We start from the raw sequence: 19,896 nt of genomic DNA on the forward strand, positions 1-19,896 counted from the left end.
GCTGAATTTATGAAACGAGTTAGGAATTAATGTAGAAACCAATTCCTGAGTAGTCCTAGAGCCTCAACCACGAATTTGTTGACGGAGAGAATTGATCACAGCCAAATTTCGAAAGGAAACCATAGAAACTAAACTTTGAAATGTAGTGTGAGCTGAGCAAATACCAAAACGTAGTCTACTTTTCCTAACGACACCTTTTTAAGAAAATTAGTGCTTGGGCATGCGCAGAATTTTCGTCTACAAGAGACTGTTGTTATGCCTGAGCCAGGTTCAGCAAGAGACAGTTACGCACTAATAAAGTTTTTCTATTTCCTTCAGATATCATAAGAGGAGGAACACATCAAACTTAAATTATCTTACACGAACCGCAACTAACAGATTTACCATTTTAATCTATGTCTTTCCACGAAGAAGGCTGTAATTTGAGTTTTCTGACCAATTTTCTGTTCAAATATTCCCAACATATAACAGAAACAGCTCACCATTATCAACTTATATAAGAACTTTATGATTGCCGATACTCACAGTTGTACATAGTAATGAAGTTTTGGAATAACTATTTTCCTGTAAGTACTGGGGTATATCCTAAAATTCCATTCTGTAAATTGATCTAAAACAAAGATTGCAAGCAGTTTGAAGATTGAAACAGTCCTTTCGGTAATATTCTAACCCAAAACAAAGACAAACCTCAGGCGTATTCGAATGAACCGCTGAATTATTGTTTGATGTTTTATAAAAAAACCTACAGTTGTTAAGGTATTAATCTTATTTGGATAACTTATATAATACATCATCTAATTCTTTACTTCTATCTTCAAGACGAGTCTGCCATCAAGCCCAGTCTGCGGTATATAAAATCCGATGCTGCATCATTAGCAACAGTTGTGATGCAGACAACATCGTGACATAGACATATAACAGCCTTTCACAAAATGATCGTATAATTTACCGTTTGCCATTTAGAACAATAGCAGAGGAAAAATACTTAGATGTAAAATTACAAATTACTTTTGTTCTACAAGACCGTTGTCTATTTAACTCAGCTGTCCTGGTGCAAGTAACTTAGAAATGGTACATTTTGGAAAGAAAACTAAGTGCCAGTGATTATGATGTATAGAAGAGAAAAGTTAACAGATCTCGATAATTTTCGTCATTCCAAAGGCACACTTACTGAGGTCTCAAAGGATGAAAGCATAAAGGAGCGAGGACTCAAGAGTCAAGTGGCCTCAAGCTGCACTTCATTAATCTTTCACACATTTGAGTTTATCCGTGCAGGGCGGAAGTCTAGCAGCGCTTCAATGCATGGAAACTTCACATTATGATAGTTAGGGTAGATTTAACGAATATTACTTAAACCTAACTTGTATCTACATTTTTGGTACTTTATATCAGTACACGTTACCGGTATTATTTACGTGTACTACTGTACTGACTGGCTGAACTCTTTATTCTGATTGCTGATATCTTGTAGTTTCTTCACTGTGCCTCTTTACTAATGATCCAGCAAATCAAGGCCGCGCTACTAGATTTGCTGGTATGTGTGATCAAAAGGATTAGATCCACAGCCCATTCCATTTATTTCATAAAGCTTCATAAATTCCTGGTTAACTGTAAAAGTCTAAACTCAGGTGATACAATATTTGTCTGACTACCATCAATAAAGTACTTTAAAAACATTTAATTTCACTGATGTGACTCTGAGGGAGAAGACACTGGGAATGTGAACTTAAAGATCTTAACGAACGACCCACAGCGTCTTCTTAAAAGAGTGTCGTCTATCCGTCAGGTCCGTAACTCTTGATAGAAAAGTCCTAATGACTCGAAACTTGGACATAGGTTCCTCTTGGTCTAAAGAAGATTCTAGACAATCAAAGAGTCAAAGAGCAGTTCCCTGTCTCTCTGATAGTCTGGGTGGTCATTCTTGATATAAAGGTGATAGAGAATTCACATTTGGTAGAGATCGTAGATTCCTTTACATAATACAAGCAATGTTGGTAGATAAGATTGATTTTCATTTGGTTAAAAAAAATCTTCTTTTGTAGACTGGTGTGGGGCATTTTCTTTAAATTATTGGCCTGAACTTGTATGTTGAATGAATATTTAAATAAGACGTCAGGATATGATAACGACCTGTCAGGACCTTCTTGAACTTTAGTCGTTGTACGTTATCTATCCACTTTCCCGTCCGTTTGTGCGGTAACTCTTGATACTGAAAAGTTAATGGGATCATCTTGGTTCAAGAAAGAGCTGTATTCATTTTGAGGCCAAAAGGTAAAAGTAAAAAAAAAAAAAAAAAACAAAAACAAAACACCTGCCTATCTCTAGGTCCGTCTGTCTGACTATCAGTGTGATACGTCTTGAAACTTGGAAAGACATAGAGACTTGAAACTATGTACATAGATTTCTCTAAGAACTTTACTATATTGATTTCGGGGTGAATATTTGAAAGACAGTCTATCCGTCTGTGTGATAAATCTTGGTAGCAAAGTCATAGATACATAACGCTTGGTCATTGGGTTTCTGTTGGTCCAAGAAAGAACCGTATTGATTAAGGGGTGAAAAGGCAAAGTTCCTGTTTTATGACAATTTAGTGATGCAAGCCTTGAAGTGCGTGTATGGGTTTAACTATTTAAAAAAATTCATAACCTCAATCTATTCTCGAAATCTGACCCCTAAGTAGATATAGATTACACTAAAATGTCTCTAGTCTATCATACAAGACAGGAAGGAGTCCGCCTCGCCAAGTCTCATATGGCACACTTCGCTGAGATTACAAGTGAAATTCAAGTCCATAGCTCGAGATGTTCTGCGGACAGATAGACAGGCACAGTCATACAGGAAAGAAACTTGTACTTCCCTCCAACAGACAAGAGAAATACTACTGAGTGAAAGGCTTCCGCGACGCTCAGCCAAATTCTGCTGTTGGGCATGCACCATCATAAAAATCAATAAATCTTATCTCTGTAGAAGTGAGGGTTAGACAAAATTTAAAACCTACAGATAACTTTACTCAAAGTGTCTTGCCCCATGATACATTTATGTTCATTGAGTTAGGTTCCATAGCATTGTTTAAATAATGAATTTAAAATATCAAATGAAGCGAAAAACTTTTTATCTATACAAACAAAGTTAAGGTCATACACATAATATGTGACAGCAAGAAATTATCAAATTAAATTCAATTTAATATTACCTCATGAATAAAAAAATGTTACATTTAAACAAAATATGGAGAAATTAGTATAAAATATAATATTGTAACACATAAATGCCAATTTAACAAATTAATAAACCAACTAATTCTGTAAATATTAAATACATATTAAACAAAATGATACGTTTAGTATACACATGAAAATTACTATAACTAATTATTCCTAATAATTCTAAGTTTAATTTCCTCCAAATAATAACAGTTTCTGGGAGGGAAGGAGAGTACTACAACGTAAGAACGCACTGAAATCAAAACTTGTCACCGAATTTAAACATTGACTAACCATTCTATTTTCTTCTTCTATTGAATGAATGTGACTTACGTGGTAATGTGTTACATGCCAAAACCGTATATGATTGTACTCAGTTTGTTTACACATTTATTTAGCCTGCTATTTTCTCGTTGCCATCGTTCACCCATAAGATCAATATAAAAACATTTGGTAATAATCAGCTAAATTTCAGAGAATGTCATGTACCATTATCGAACTCAATTTGCCTGTATATAGATTGCCTAGATGAATAAAAACATTTCTTGAGGCTAGAGGTTTCTAGAGCCTAAGAACATCACTACTAGGCTGATGCCCGTGAGCCTGTGGACTTCTAGAGGTTCGGTTTTTCGGAGGTACATAATTCGTACTCAGAGGCCAGGCAACGTTCATTATTTGTTTTATTGTTTTCACTGTATTAAGGTCTACAATTTTCCGAGCCTAAGAAAGTGAATGGTATAAGAATATGTTATAGTTTTGATCATTGTAGAACCGTCCAACGCCGAAGATCCGTATTGATCAGTATGTATGAGTCATAATGGACGCAGTTTCATTTAATTTAATATAGTAACATTTGTTCAATAAAAACAGCATTCGATTTATTTTATTCTCGACATTACTAGACTTAAGTATATGTATGTGTAATTTGAACCTCATCAGTTATTCACAGTACACAGCGATAAGTATTAGAGAATAATTCACAATTTTTATAACACACATTGCAGAGCTTTATAACCCGTATCGAAACAAAGAAATATAATACGTAGTTTGTATATAATTATCGTGGTCGCTAGCTCTAGTTAAAATTAATCTTATATTTTTAAACTGTACACAAACATTGAAGTCTATTTCAAGAAAAGATAGTTAAATGATATAAAAATAATGCCTTGAAAATAATCACCCAATAAGCAAAGAAATTGAAGATTTGAAAAGATTAATGTCATATTTTTAATTATTAATTTAATTGTAATCACTAAGATACTAGAACACAACTCATTAAGTAAATTAAAATAACGCTAAATCCGAGAATTATTGATATAAAAATGTTTAAAAAATATAAAGTTTAAGTACTGTTCCTTGCAATTAACATATACATGTATTAACGCCACGCGGGAAGCTTCCTGGGAAGACAAGCCGAGTTTAATTACAATAAAATTGATATTATTTTGTCACGAAGCCCATTACATTTTTATTTAGATTTCATTCCAATGTTTTATAAATTTGAGGGAGACAATTAAAAACAAAGGAATTTGAGGGAATTTATGCAAATACTCTATTTATTAATGACAATAATGTAAAACACATTCAAAAGCACAAATTTATGAAAAATTTTTAAAATCTGGAACGTACCAGACTAAATTTTTACTTGGTTGGGAAAAAATGGGCCCAACGATTAATATGCACGTTTTGGAATTTTGATGCAATTTTTAACTTGATGCAACTGATAAAAGTCAAAACATACTTTATCCCCCCTTGTTTGATAATAACAACGTAAGAGTAAGCTACATCACGTGTCACCATGCAAGGATTGCATGCATAATTAAACGTACCTACAGCCATTCAGAAAACGTTTACATACAGACAAGAGAGAAACTGTATTAGTATACTGATAACCAACAATGACGCACAGCTAATTTCCATGATTAGATATGCATTATCATAGAACTCAAGTGTTCCTCATACACAGGATGTTTGCAAAAGGGTGTCATAAACTTCTGTGGCTGATAGTACTGATCATTTCAAACAAAAAGTGTCATATAAACATACGTCGAAAAATTGTCTAGTTTAGCCGTTAGCAGCAATTTTGTGTTTTATATAAAAAACATTATTATCTCTAAAACTAGTTAAGCTAAAGAAACCAAATTTGGCAAATAAGTTTAGACTAGAGAAAAATTAAAGAAAATAATTTTGTAATTTTCTATAACACTAACAAAATGGCGTTCAACGAAACGCGTCGAGCACGATCACTTTTAAAAGGTATGCTTGCCAAAGCCGAATGTAACAAAAAATTTGCCTTTTGATAGGCATCAATCTCATAAGCGAGTACGACCACTTTAAAGATACGCTTGCACAAGCTGGGAGCACCAAACATGTCACAGCTGAGAGATGTCAGTTGTTTGTTGCTCCTGTCTTGTGCAAGACTTTAAAGTGGCCGTGCTCGCTTATGCGTTGGCGGATTTCGTAGAAACAAGTACCGTTGGGATTATTATAAACATTTTAAAATATTTGGTATTTTGTAAATCTTTATAACTACACTGCTTTATATATATTTATTAAATTTGTATATATATATATATATATATATATATATATTTGCTTTATATAAAATTTCATTAAAAATGTCTAGTCTATAAGACAGTTCTATTTTGAGATATGCGGACAGACAGACATACAGAAATGAAATTTGTCTAGGTCAATTGTCATGAATGATAGCATTCGCGAAGCTCAGCCTATTATGCGATTTTTTTGTATATTGAAGACACTTAAGAAAAGTTTTCCTGCATATTTGATGGCGGTTGCACTTTTCCACTTTACAACACCGTATCGTAATATGTAATGTATTCAGAGGTGAGTGAATATCGTGCAAATAAGCATATTTCATGCGTAAACAATCGTAGCAATCAGACTGGATGTAGTCTTAAATGAGCAGCCACTCCAAACTGTCGGTGTTGTGTATTTAACTTGTTTACTAAACACGAACAATGGCGCTAATTTAAATTTCAGTGTATTGTAGCCGCACACGGCCCCATGAAGACTCTCATGCCATTGTTTTACTGCATAGTTACGAAAACCAAATTATACTGGACATTTTCCAACCAATTTCAATTTTACCGCTTTGTAAATATGGTAAACGTACAACAGCTTACATATATAAACGACAAATTACACATCATTTCGTTAGATCCTGGTGAAACACAGGTGCAATACTCTTGGCGTTGTGTTGGATCGTGGCCTCACTTTTTGCGATCAATTTCTCACGTCAACCAGCGTACGATCGCCAGATTCAAGGGTTTTCTGCACATTCAGAATGTTACTGCCGGAGACTGCGAAGCTGCGGCTTATTAGACCTTAGTCCTGTCAGTCTTGTACTACTGTCTACCTGTTTAGGGGACAGGTGATTTCGAGAGAGGACTTTGGCAGAATCCAAAAGCTGCAGAACTCAGTCATCAGGTTCATTTCCAACCTGAGAGGGGTTGATCTTATCTCCCCTTCCGGGATGCTGTCAAGTTACTTCCCGTGGAGGCAGTGTGCAGGCTGCTGACGTGTTGCTTGGTCCACAAGCCCACGTCACGTTTAGAGAACCACAACATATCAGCATGAACTCTTGTATCGGGGGAGGTCTCTCAACGAATCACCCGCCAAGATGGAAGGCTTCACTTCCTGAAAGTGAGGTTGGAAGTTGGAAGAAGATGCTTCTCTCATTAGGCTCCAGGATTTGCAATGATCTCCCCTAACATATTACAAGTATGGTATCTTGTTCGTCTTTTAAAGATGAGATGAAAGTATTATTAGTCAATACCAACCATATTGTGGGTATGAGCCGTGATTTAGGTATTTCAGTGTTGAACTGAGTTAGATTGAAAAGCAGTTCTGAAATACGTTCACGAATAAAGGGATTACTATCTATTATTTTATTTAACGCGCATCCATTATGGTTATTTTATGGAAGTACTCGTATCTTACTCGTGAAGAAAATTGGTGAACGACGAGTTCTTCGGCGAAGAATGGTTCTTGAAATTATAACACACGGAAAAATTGGTGTTACATCTGTAAAAACCTTCCGTCACTGTATAAACGAAATAAGCCAAGGTTCATGAAAGACTCAATACCATCAGTAGATCTGTAAGTGTATGTTCAAACAATATAGGTGTGTTCAATATTTGAAGTAAAGCAATAACATCAAGTGAACACCAATATCATTATTGGACGCAATGGCTTTATTGTGTTCATATATAATGTGATGGAAGTGATTATTTATTAAATTAATCAGAAAGCAAAAAGTGAAATTGCGTTGCAGACGAAGCTAAATTAGGGAACGTTCTGAAATGTGAACCCTGCTAATGTTATGAGTGAGGACAGGTAGCCCGTGGAGTGTGGTGAGGGGGATAGGTAGGGGGAGGGGGAGGGATGTGGGGTGTTGTGGCTAGGGTCATTTGCTAATGAAGAGGTGATGAATATATAAACAGGCCAAATGATCACGTGCGTGCCTGCTCTCTCATAACTCAGTTTATGTTATGAAACAATGCGTCACTTAATAATTTACATCATGAATATAAAAAGACAAGTTATGAATAATGACAGATAGTTATTACACGCACAATACAATAACAAAATAAGAAATGTTTATGTTGAGTAAAATTTTGAGATAATGATAAAAACCCGAAGGAGGTATCACATTTGCAATATACGTCGGTGCTTTATAAGGCAATAACTTCCTGAAATAATTGACACCTATTTCAATGTGCAATATTTAATCATATTTTTAGTGTAATATGATAGTAGGATTGGTTAATTTTAGGAATAAAGAATAATATTAATGCATGTATTTTGCGTATACATTAGTGATATGTGATAATATATAGTGATACAGAAGTTTGAAATTAGAAATTACTAACTCCGCCAGGACTCGAACCCAAGAGAGTTGACTACCAATACATCACAGAGCCCGTATTTTTTAACCATTAATTATTTTGAATTTGAATTTTTTTGTAACATGTATTGGAATAAATTATATATATATATATATATATATATATATATATATATATATAAAAACCAAATATATGCATATAAAACAGTAATATCTTGGGCGTATTTCTTTTGAATGAGATTCTTAACTCTCCTGAAATAAGTGATAGTTACTGAAAGATATTCTAACTCCTGATCTTTTTATATATATATCTATAGATCTCTAATCTATAAATTTCTTTAGATCTATTTACGATATAAATTTAAAGAGCTGTATTTTTGGAAATCGGGAAGAGTTAGTACCTGTGAAATAACTCCAATTCCTCTCCAACCTTTCTGTTTTTTTACTGAATAGCTCCAAACATGTCTTATTTACTTCGGTTAAAGGTATGTCTGGTGCCATAGTTGATTGTGATTTGTTGTACCAATAAAAAAAAATATGAACATACGAGGCTGTGAGAGTCTTAAATAAGTTAAAAAACTAAAATGCGTTTTACAGCAATTTTTAAAACTGTAACATAAATAAGATACTAATTTTGTCTTTGATATCTTCATTATGCTGTTGATCAAGCACTGCATACTTAATTTGTCAAAATTATATTTTTACTAAAACTAAAACTTTTATAATCTGGATAATCTCAGAGCTCAGTGATTACAGAAAAAATAAGAATCGTTGCTTCTGCAAATCTTACTATATATTTTAAAAACTATAAATGTCAACAATTAATTAGAAATGGTAGTTAAATTAATTAAACATATTTTTGTGTGGGTCATATCATTTATTCAGCTGATTAAATTGAATAGTCTTTCTGTTAATAACATGTGCTCGCAGCAGGCATTTCTTATGGGTATTTTCGCAACTTAAGATGCAAGTGGACTGGATTCCTGAGGTTGGAGGGAAGAATATTTCCTTAGTGCGCTTCTAGGCGATAAGATAAACGTAAGTAACAAATTTCCGTAGTTGGGAATGTTCCTTTCGATTCGGATCAATATTTGTGCTTCTCAAATCTTATGATTGTATGGTGTGTTCGTTACATCTGAAAAATTTAAATCTCTCCTAAATGCTCTAAATGTTGCCAATCCAGTGAAGCAAAAATGATCATATGTCAACGGGCAACCAGAAAATTCTACATGTCAGATCTACCAACCACTGATCATCTTCCATCTAATAAACTATCATCAGGAATTCAGGAAGGTCCTCCTTTATTGTCCACTTTTGTTTCGGCCACCTTTTGTGCTTTACAAGTGTTTACGACATTCATGTGAATTGGGCGTCAGGCCACCCTTTACCCACCCTTCCAACCACTGTTAGCCACAATACGTAACATTCCAACGTCTATATGCTCGATGTGAATGCTTTTTTATACATAAAGGACAGTATTAGTGGCTCTACATTTTCTGTATGAAAATGTCTAAATTGATGAAGATTTGGTCCCTCGTGTTCAAGGTCACTTAGCGGTCATCAGCTTGACTGTACCAGACAAGGTGTGTTACTTGGTGCCTGGCATCCTTAACTATTAAAATATTTTGTACGTGCTTCGATCTGATCAGGAATTCTGTCCATAGGCACCAGCAAAGACACTGAGTCTTTTCGTTGCGGAGTGGCTGGAGTTTGGGGTCAGGGTTTCTGTGAGTGACAACTAGTCGATTTATAAGGAAAAACATAAGGAAAGTTCTTGTTTGGTCTTCCGAAACGACCTGCGCGGATCTGGTTAGCCTGTCAGTCTTAATTAGAGGGGTCCAAACGCTAATTTTCAAATGGAAAGAAGGATGGGGCATTCTACCTGTCTCTCCCAGACTATCTCTAGGTATAAAGAGGCAGTGCAAGGCCCTCGTGTGCAGACCCCAGTGTGCTTTTGTTACAGACAAAGGGATCGTGTAAAAGCACAATTGTTGCCAGAAATCTAAATAACCAAACTAATTTACATAAGATTTTTATAATTCATCACTACAGCCAACATTAGTAAGTACTTTGCCATTATTCTTTGCAATAAACTAAAAATATCTGGCTAGTTTATACCTTTCAGTTGAACCGACAATGAGTACAGCAACAACCTATGTGTCACTTAAATCTGGTCAACTTTATGGATGCCCAGGAGCGGCACATCACTAGCAGCAAATGTCGAGATTCTGGGGTGCAAGAATAGATCGATAGATCTACTCTACTGCAGGAGATGACTGTTGGATATGGTGGGGTTCCCTAAGAGTCAAAGGTTCTTGCTAGCCTAGACATAAGAGTGTACCATCCCTGCCTGCTTTGACTGAAGAGGCTGGTTCAGAGCCGGCTTCCTTTTTTTCAAAACATACATGATAGATTTGTACCCTAAATTATTCCTTAAGTCAGGAGACGGCCCAACCTTATCCATCCAGAATATCCTGTCACTCCGAAAACAGCGTAAAGGTCCTTTTAGGACTATGTGCAATTTCTAAGCGTTTTGTCGTAAGAGATTGATATTCAATTTTAATCCACGTTTAAAAGTGGAGCCATTAAATATGTTTATCTTTATTGTAGCGCCACACCAATATTGTTAATCCTTATGCACTTTTATGACTTTGATTTTTGTCGTGGAATTAAGGGAAACTAAGGATATCTAATTTGCAATAGGGTTTGACTACTTAAATTTTTTCGATAATTTTATAGCTTATTCAGAAAAATTATAAAGCAATTGGATGCGTGTTGATAAAATATTTAAAATGACACATCTTCTATAACGCTACGATTAAAAAAAACAAAAAGCGTAAAAGTTCATATGGTTCAACATTAGTCTTATGGAGAAAAAACTCTAGATCGTTCACCACAGCCCATTGTAAACGAGTCCAGGTGTTTAAACTAAGGTCGGACACAAAATTTCAAATTCATCGGTTTAGTAACCGTTGCGAGACTGCGGGACTAACTTTCACACACATAAAGTTAGTGTGATGGGTTTGGTAAAACTACATCAGCGGAATGTAGGTCAGTGAGGCGTATTTCCAATACCGGCGAGATAGGATAGCCGGTGAAACTGATTACTTCCCAACATTGGCGAGACAGAGAGGGCAACCTTTATATGCGGTGCCTATAGGTATCAAGGAAAGCGATTGAATTTTATCGATTAAATCTGCCTTTCAGCTAATACAAAATCAGTATGTATAAAATAAAATCATTGCAGCTAATACTAAGCACACAGTTTCCACAATACATATTTATATTTTTGCGAGCCCTTTTCTGCCTATATGCCTGTCTGTCCGACCTTAGTGAAGCTTGTTACGCAACTCTTGGTGTGACTTATCCTTCTTCCTCGCATATTACATGAAAAACAGCTTTAGAGCTTTAGAGCAATATTAAATTATAACACGAATGGCAATCATTACACTTAATAATAATATAAATGTGGAATTTTTGAAGATGTCCTTGACATGTATCCTTGATGTAGTCGTGCAGGGTGAGGATTCATGCAGACCGTAGGACGACCGTGTTACAGACAAACTATGGAATGTCCTTGAATTTCCGGAGGGTCTTGTTTTGAAATTCTTCCAGAGTCTTCCTGATGGAGGTCTGGGGATGCTAGCCAGGAGCAGCGTATGTGATCATAGGTTGAATTATTGTTCTGTACTTCAGCAGCTTCGTGTTAGAGGGTAGACCGCAGTTGGGTCTCAGGATTCCAGACAGTCCCTGTCTGGCAGCCATCCCAAGACCCATATTTCCCAGGGTAGCTTTCCTGTTTTAAAGGATCCTCCTCAGGACAATTCCGAGGTACTTGATGGACTTATTCCAACTACGCACGCCCCCTTTCAGGTGAATCTTCTAGCATTGTTCCGGGTATGTGGGGTTTTTGTCAAAACAGATGGTTTCAATCTTCTAGATTTTGATTTTCACCTTCCACTTCTTCAGCCAATGGTTCAGTAGTCCATATGCCTCTTCAAAGGCACAAGACTTGCAGGCTGTGGCAGATTACTCGTAGAACAGTATGCCATCAGCATTAAAGGCAAGTGATATCCTAGAGATTGCAGGGATGTCGTTTGTGCACCACAGTACTGGGGCCAGTACGGATCCCTGCGGAACCCCTGCTGTAATTGAATAAGATGATGCTATGGCATATTCAAAGACGGTGAAACACGTCCTGTCCGTAGGATAAAATTGGAAGAGTAAAAGCATGGCGTGAGGAAGTGTACTCTGAGCCAACTTAGAGGAAGCCCTGATGCCAGACCCGGACGAACACTTCACGTAAATGGATACTGCCACTATGATGATGAGTCCCATGTTAAAAACTGGCCCCATGATGAGCCGTAGTGGCGGGTAGTGAAGTGCCCTTAACGAAAGCCGTATTGTTCCTCTCGCATTTCTAGGCGGAAGTTCTTGGGGTAAGAAGTCGTTGCGGAATTTAGCTTGAGCAAGGAGGAGTTGGCTAAATGTGTCTATGGTTTTTGAGAAGTATTAAGACAAAGACAATAACCTCTCTTTTCACGCTGGAACCTTTCCCTCCTCTCTCAAAAAGGCCAAAGTCAGGCCAATTTTCAAGAAGGGCGACCCTTTCTCTATTCAAAATTACCGCCCAATCTCAATGCTGCCGGTTTTCAGCAAAATCTTTGAGAAGCTTTTTCTTTCCCGATGTCTAAATTTTCTGGATAAGCACTACCTGCTATCTGCAAACCAATTCGGATTCCGAAGCGGTAAATCGACAGTAGACGCAGTCGCCCGTTTAGTCGATGCAGTGGTAGAGGGAATTGAAGGTCGAGGGAATACTTTGAGTATATTCCTTGACTTATCAAAAGCTTTTGACTGTGTCGACCACCAAATCCTCACTCACAAACTGGAGTATTACGGGATACGAGGAAGGTCACTCAAGTGGCTTGAATCGTATCTTAGTAATCGAACACAATTCGTAGGCATTTCAGGCGTTAGATCGGAGGAGCTGGGGCTGAACTATGGAGTTCCTCAAGGCTCAATACTCAGCCCTTTTCTCTTTTTGATCTACGTCAATGATGTTGGCTCATCTGTGCAACAAGGGCGGCTCGTCCAATACGCAGATGACACGACTCTCTATCTCAACTCAGAATCACAAGAGGCGCTCGAAAAAATGTCTTTCATTGAGCTAAACAATTTAGTTCAACACTTCAACGTGCTCAATCTGAAAACAAACCCATCGAAATCATCTTTCATCAAATTCAGTTTGCGACAAACAGATTCAGATTATAGTCCAACAGTCATGTTGGATGAAACTGAAATCACTGAAGTCTACGCAATGAAATTCCTAGGAATACACCTAGATCGAGGTTTGACTTGGGATTCTCATGTAGATCATGTTTGTTCAAAGCTATCCTCAGGCATTTATTTCTTGCGGAAACTGTCCGAATACTGCCCAACCCAGGTACTGATGACGGCATATTACGGACTAATCTACCCGCACCTCTCCTACGGAGTGGCTTTGTGGGGAGGTTGCACAAACGCAAACTTTTCCAGAATTTTCATCCTTCAAAAAAAAAGCAGTCCGAACAATTGCAAAACTGAAACGGAGAGAGTCGTGCAGACCAGCTTTCAAAAACCTGAAACTGTTGACATTTCCTTGCCTCTACATATTGGAAACCTGCATTTTTTTCAAGTCCAAATGCGAGACCATAAGAGGTAGTGACATACACCCTTATGCAACGAGAGGCAGGGACGACTACCGATCTGTGAGACATAGAACGGTAGCTCATGAACGACTGCCTTCTCAGGCAGGAGTTCGATTGGTCAACAAATTGCCAAGCTCGATTAAAAGTGCCCCAATGCTGAAGGCATTTAAGACTCGTCTAAAAACAACACTGACCACTTACGCATTTTACAGTACGGACGAGTTCATGGCACACAACTGGGAGACATAACATTGGCTTACTGACTGGGGAAAGGGTGGAACACTTCGAATGACTGGGAGAGAGTGAATGTCAAAACTGTATGTTAGAAAGGGATTTTGATGCAAGCATGAGTGAAAAATTTTAGCTTAATTCAGTTATCTGACGATTGCATAACATGTAATATGTTCACGCAATAAAACATTATTATTATTATTAATTAGCGCAAATGTTTGGTAGGTAACCGAGAGTAAGACACAGCCGGAACTTTTTCACTCTGTCTTTTACACCCGAATAGGATACTAGTGCCAGAAGTAGAAGATGTTTGGACGTCGAACGTATGTACGTATATTATATTCATGTGCATTTTGTCACAGATATTATGTTACTATTTTAAGAGAAAGAATAACCAAACGAAGTAATAATTGGTTTTAAACTGTTCACCATTGAGAGACAATTGCACACACGGTTCAACATAACCAAAATAATTGTGATAACCGCTCCAACGTAACAGGAATTCATAATTTATAACCAAATACTGGACCTAATTGAAATCTAATAAATTTAGATAATAATTTGAGAAATTGTACCTAAGATATTTTTTTAATACCGATAAAATACGACAGTCTCAATATAAGATAAATTATATATATATATATATATATATATATATATATATATATTATTTATCTTTTTTCATTATTCTTTGTTGAAATTTATATTTTACGTTACAGCTGATGAAAAGTGGTTTATTATTATTATTATTAATGGCTTGTTCATGTTTTATTCGGAGAAAAATTGCGTGCAAATACGTAAGTGTTATTTTTAAAATAATATGTGGTAAAGGAGCAAAGACATTAGTGCGAAGAAGTTTCTATGAAAATTTCATCCTCCGTATCAGATTTTGATGAAATATTGAACAATGTCAAATGAGTTGCTTAAATTGAAATGTAGGAGAAAAACTGTCTAGCATTCACCTAATATTTTCTATTATCTTAAATCACAAATTAAAATTTCAAATCCTCTCATTTGTCTGATCTATGTACGAACACGAACTAATTGACGTGTTATTGTGCTACTGACACTAAACAGTGTAGAAGCTTCGAATTGTGGTAAGTTGTTGGTGGCTTCAGGGAGTTTGTTAATTATTCAATACAAACTTAGGATGGCAGATGTTCAAATAGAACCAAGCTGCACTGTATGTTACCAGATGTTGAACACGATTCCCAGTATCTGAAGTTGTATAGTTATCATTGGCTAAACAGCACTCAATTTGATTATATCTTAACTAATAATAAAATCCCAATGGACTATACAAATACAGTATAATATATGAAATCTTCATATATATATAAGTTTATTTTTTAAGTGAGCGTTTGTAATGAATAAAGCACTTAACTGCGTCATTGAAGGGACAATTTAAATTACATAGGAAAACTCTTTCATATTAAATAGATCAGAATCTATTTTAAAACAACAGAAACATAGCAAATTTAGTTTTTCTTTCATCCGCATATACTAAATTAGATTATAATATCGAAGTTTGGTCTTTTAATTTGAAGAAATTTATATTCATTTTGTCTTTGACACCTTATCGATACGTCAATCAATGATTTTATCTATATAAATATGGAAAATCATCAGGTCAGATATTGGAAAGTCGAATAAAAAGAATATCAATTAGTTTTAGAAATGATTTTTATCTTTACGTTAACATTATTATTAGCTTGTCCGGAACCCATTTATTTTAAAATATACGTTCCTTTGTTAAATAAAATACTTGATTTTAAGTTACTCCATATTAATTTCCTAAAATATATATTTGTAATATTTGATTGATTTACTTTTGTGAATTATGTACGTTAAAATCCTTGTGCCATTGTGCCATAAAACATGAATAGTTTTTACAATTTACAGGAGAATACAATTTACACTTGAAGAAGAGGGTAGATACCAGTTCTCGAAATGTCGTACTTTAGTTATGTCTAGTCCGTGACTGTTGTAAATATCATGATAACCATTAAAATTATTATGTCAGGGAAGTAAGTTATTAAAATGATTCAGTTTTTTAGTAGATTTGGTTATGAGCTGCTCACCTTCAAGACTTCGACGATCTCGGGGGAGAATTGCATGAAGCCGCTTGCGGCTATCCTGCGGTATATTCTGTCCACGAAGATCCCCGCCCTGATCGCCTGCGCCACGGACCTGAACTTGGGCTTCTCATCATTGCGGTGTCTCGTAGGTGCCAGCTGCCTCGTGAACGTGGAGGTGAGCCACTCTCGTACTTCCGCCGGAACTGCATCCGGCTGGACCTCGGATAACTCGTCATCCTCGTCCGCCAGGCGCCTGGAAGAGAACCAGAATGCGATAACGGTTTGCTGAAGCAAAATCCCGAAGTATATAAAAAAATATAGCATATCGCAAACAGCTCAGTGTAAACAAATTATCATCATTCAAAACTCTACTCTGTATTCTAGGCACAATAGTTTCTAAGTTCACTACTTAACAACGACAAACTATTCTAGTTAAGCATATTGATTTGTGGTACCACAAAAACGTGAGTTTCGCTTATTGTTAACGATGATTAACAAAATTAACAATTGATGAAGCACACATAAAAAACACTGAAATGTTACCAAAGCACAATGACAGTAAGTACTATATTGTGAAAAGAAATGTGGAAGCACATTAAATAAGCCAGACTATTAGCAATTTTTTGTGTTATTAGGCTTGCTATTGGCATGACTGTATCGCACCGTCTCGTCGTGATGGCGGTTTCAGGCGGTCATATTGCGTCTAAATAATGAGACAAAAGTGAGCTTGGCTTATCAACAACACAAGAGCTTTTTATTCATAATGAGACAACAATGAATGTTAACGCACATTAATTTAGACTAATTTAGTTATGGTAGGAAGGATTGATTCAACTGAGTTTTTAGTTTAGCTCCACTTCACCTTCCTCTTATTGCGGCGTCTGAAACGCGGTTCCTCCACCGTGCTTAGTTAGATATTGTGTCTATCACATCGTAGTGCACTCAGTTGTGTCCCTGATGAGACAATGAGACTACCATTTCGCCTATTTTTAGGTGTCTTATGATGTAAATGTTTCGTTTTGAGCTTTTCCGTAGTCGACTTTCTTTGGATCTGTTCAGGGGAACATGACTCCAGATTCCAGGAGTCAAGTATGAGACAGCGCCAGATACCAGACGTTGCAATAAAAGGAAGACGAACTGGAGCTAAACTCAAAATTGAATTGATCAATCCTCCCTATTATATCTACGTTACGTGTAGAAAACCTCGGTTGCTCCACCGTGCTTAGATATCGTGTCTATCACATCGTAGTGCACTCAATTGTGTCCCTGACGAGACAATGAGACTACCATTTCGCCTATTTATAGGAGTCTTTGATGTCGAAATGATGTACATGTTTCGTTTTGAACTTTTTCGCCGTCGACTTTCTTTGGGTCTCTTCAGGCGAACATGACTCCAGATTCCAGGAGTCAAGTCTGAGACAGCGTCAGATACCAGACGTTGCAATAAAAGGAAGGTAAACTGGAGCTAAACTCAAAATTCAATTTAGACTTATTTAGTTACCGATAACAAAATATGATAAACTCAGACCTTGACCTTGTTTCATAATACATTCTAGTACTGTTCATGACAGTAAACGTCGCATCATGCGAAATACAAAATTAATTCGATTTGCTTTTATACTAGTGCTATCTGTTTTCTAAAATTAGGCTCACAGTTAATAAGAAACAAAATCCATTAAGGTTAACTCATGTAAACAAATGTATTATATCTCAATGTACCGGTTCATTCACCTTCAAAACCTTACGTGATTGAAATCTTCACATAATTTTACCTCAGCGTGGTGATTTATTTTCAGTAAAAAGGGGATAAACTAAAACTGGCAAAGCCGCTTATACAGCCAGGTGCAGAGGTGGACTTTTATCGAGATTGGTTAGAGTTTAACTAATTTCGAGCAATTAAAAATTTACTTCTTTATATTTGTTAGTAATTTATTAGATAATCTAAAGCCGTCTTCTGTGTTCATAATTGTCTTCAATCATAGTAGGAAGGTAGTCAAATTCCATTGCATGTTTGGTTTTGTTACAGTGTTCTCTCGGGCGATATAACTATGTTAACTCTCCCCACTTCTACATTCAACGTAATCAGCAGCTCTGCTAATTTCAGTTCTAATGTTTTCGCTGCAAATTGATATCTACGAAGTGTGAAAACTCTCAAGGTTTTAATTGCGTTAGCACTGTTTTGGCGAGTTTTTTTTAATGCGTGGATACATTTAGATGATAGTTACGATATCAGTTTACTCGTATGAGATCCCAAAATTACATATTGCATTCTTAAACATGATTCCGTATTACGAACCAGCTGCAATGATACCTTGAATTTCACGCTCTTATTTTTGGTCTTAGCGTTAAAGAACATGATTTATTTAAAGATAAAATTAATATGCATCAAAACACTTTTTAATTTTGTTGCATTTTTGAAATATTTAAACGAAAAAAATAAAAATAGTTTGAGATTTTGTTCCAAATAACTTATAAACATATCTAGATTGAATACGTATTATCTAGATAAATTTAAATACGTATTAGTCGTGACGTAAAAATAAACATCTCCGAAAGATCTATGACCAAAAATAAGGACGTAAAACTGCATGAGGTTAACACGGTTCTCATAAAGCTGCATTCAAAATGGCCTCAAGTATGGGTATTAAGCCCTTATTTTAGTTGATACAAGCAACATAAACTCCGATTCAGGAGTGAAGTCAAAAGCAGAGTATAATCACGGTAACAATACAAAGTGAATCTTTCAATTAGAATGCGACCTTTCTATTAAAGCAAACTACTGGGTTCAATTTAGTGATTATACCTATTAAGAACAAGATAGTGAATGCTAAATCTGTTATGTAAAAATTTCAACAAATGTTTCCTTGACGATATATGGTTAAAAAGAATTTTATAGAATGGAAGCAGAGATGAAAACTCCAACTTCCATCGATTTTCCCACATGCTACCGGAAGTCTCTCGGAGAGATGAATTTAAACTAAAACTAGCATAAATGTTGCATGGAAAAAGTACAATTCAGTTATAGAAGTAAACTTAGTTAATTAATTATTAAGAACGATATTCAAAAGCAAAACCGTCTATCGAACAGGTTTTGTGGACGTTCGAACCGTATTCATTCGCTTTTACAAATAATACGGCCATTCTATAGAATGAAATATTAATGAAGGAAATGTAATTATTAGACTCTTTGTGGGACAAGAGGGTGTGCTGTAAACAGAACAAATTACAATACCTTCTATGGTAGGTTTTTACTGAAATTGGTAAAAATATTTTATGGATTAAATATCAACGGAGGAAAGACATTAATTCCTTTGTATTAAAGCATTAAGCATGGAATTAACCAACATATTTTAGAACAAATATTCGTCAAGTACGTACTCTGACCTACAGCAGGAATCACAAAAAAGTGCAGTTGAGGGAGGAATCTATTTGGCGCGTGACCTTGGAGCAGCCAATGAGGACTGAGCGACGTTTCCAAACTTGTTCCAGCTGAAACCGCAGCGCACCGCACCGGGCGGTAGATGACGTGTTGTGTGGCAACGTCGCGCGGGCCTGTCATTTTATTGGTCACAGCCAACTGCACTCTTTCGTGGCTCCTACTGTAGTGACTGCCAGATATAATTAGAGGCTAGAGTGCTTGATACATAAAATAATATTGAAAACACCTAATAGATGTACAAAAGGATTTGTGGTGTGTGTCTAATCCAAGACTGGTTTAAGGATTTATTCAAATAACTATTAAAGGACTGAATGTTTGACTAAGAATAATGAATTAATTAAGATGATAACTGTAATAGTACCAATAGGAGATAGGATCTATAAAA

The 19,896-nt window shown here is 36.0% G+C and overlaps 1 protein-coding gene across 1 annotated transcript in view; it reads right to left on the bottom strand.

The window, feature by feature from the left end:
• The window catches only part of LOC124364708 (calcium/calmodulin-dependent 3',5'-cyclic nucleotide phosphodiesterase 1-like), a 424,410-nt gene that overhangs the window by 34,720 nt on the left and 369,794 nt on the right, over window positions 1-19,896 (bottom strand). Inside the window, 1 exon segment of the mRNA XM_046820399.1 lies at window positions 16,076-16,325. Within this exon segment, the coding sequence (XP_046676355.1) occupies window positions 16,076-16,325 (250 nt within the window).

This window comes from Homalodisca vitripennis, chromosome 6 (assembly GCF_021130785.1).
Source record: "Homalodisca vitripennis isolate AUS2020 chromosome 6, UT_GWSS_2.1, whole genome shotgun sequence".
Classification (NCBI taxonomy): domain Eukaryota; kingdom Metazoa; phylum Arthropoda; class Insecta; order Hemiptera; family Cicadellidae; genus Homalodisca; species Homalodisca vitripennis.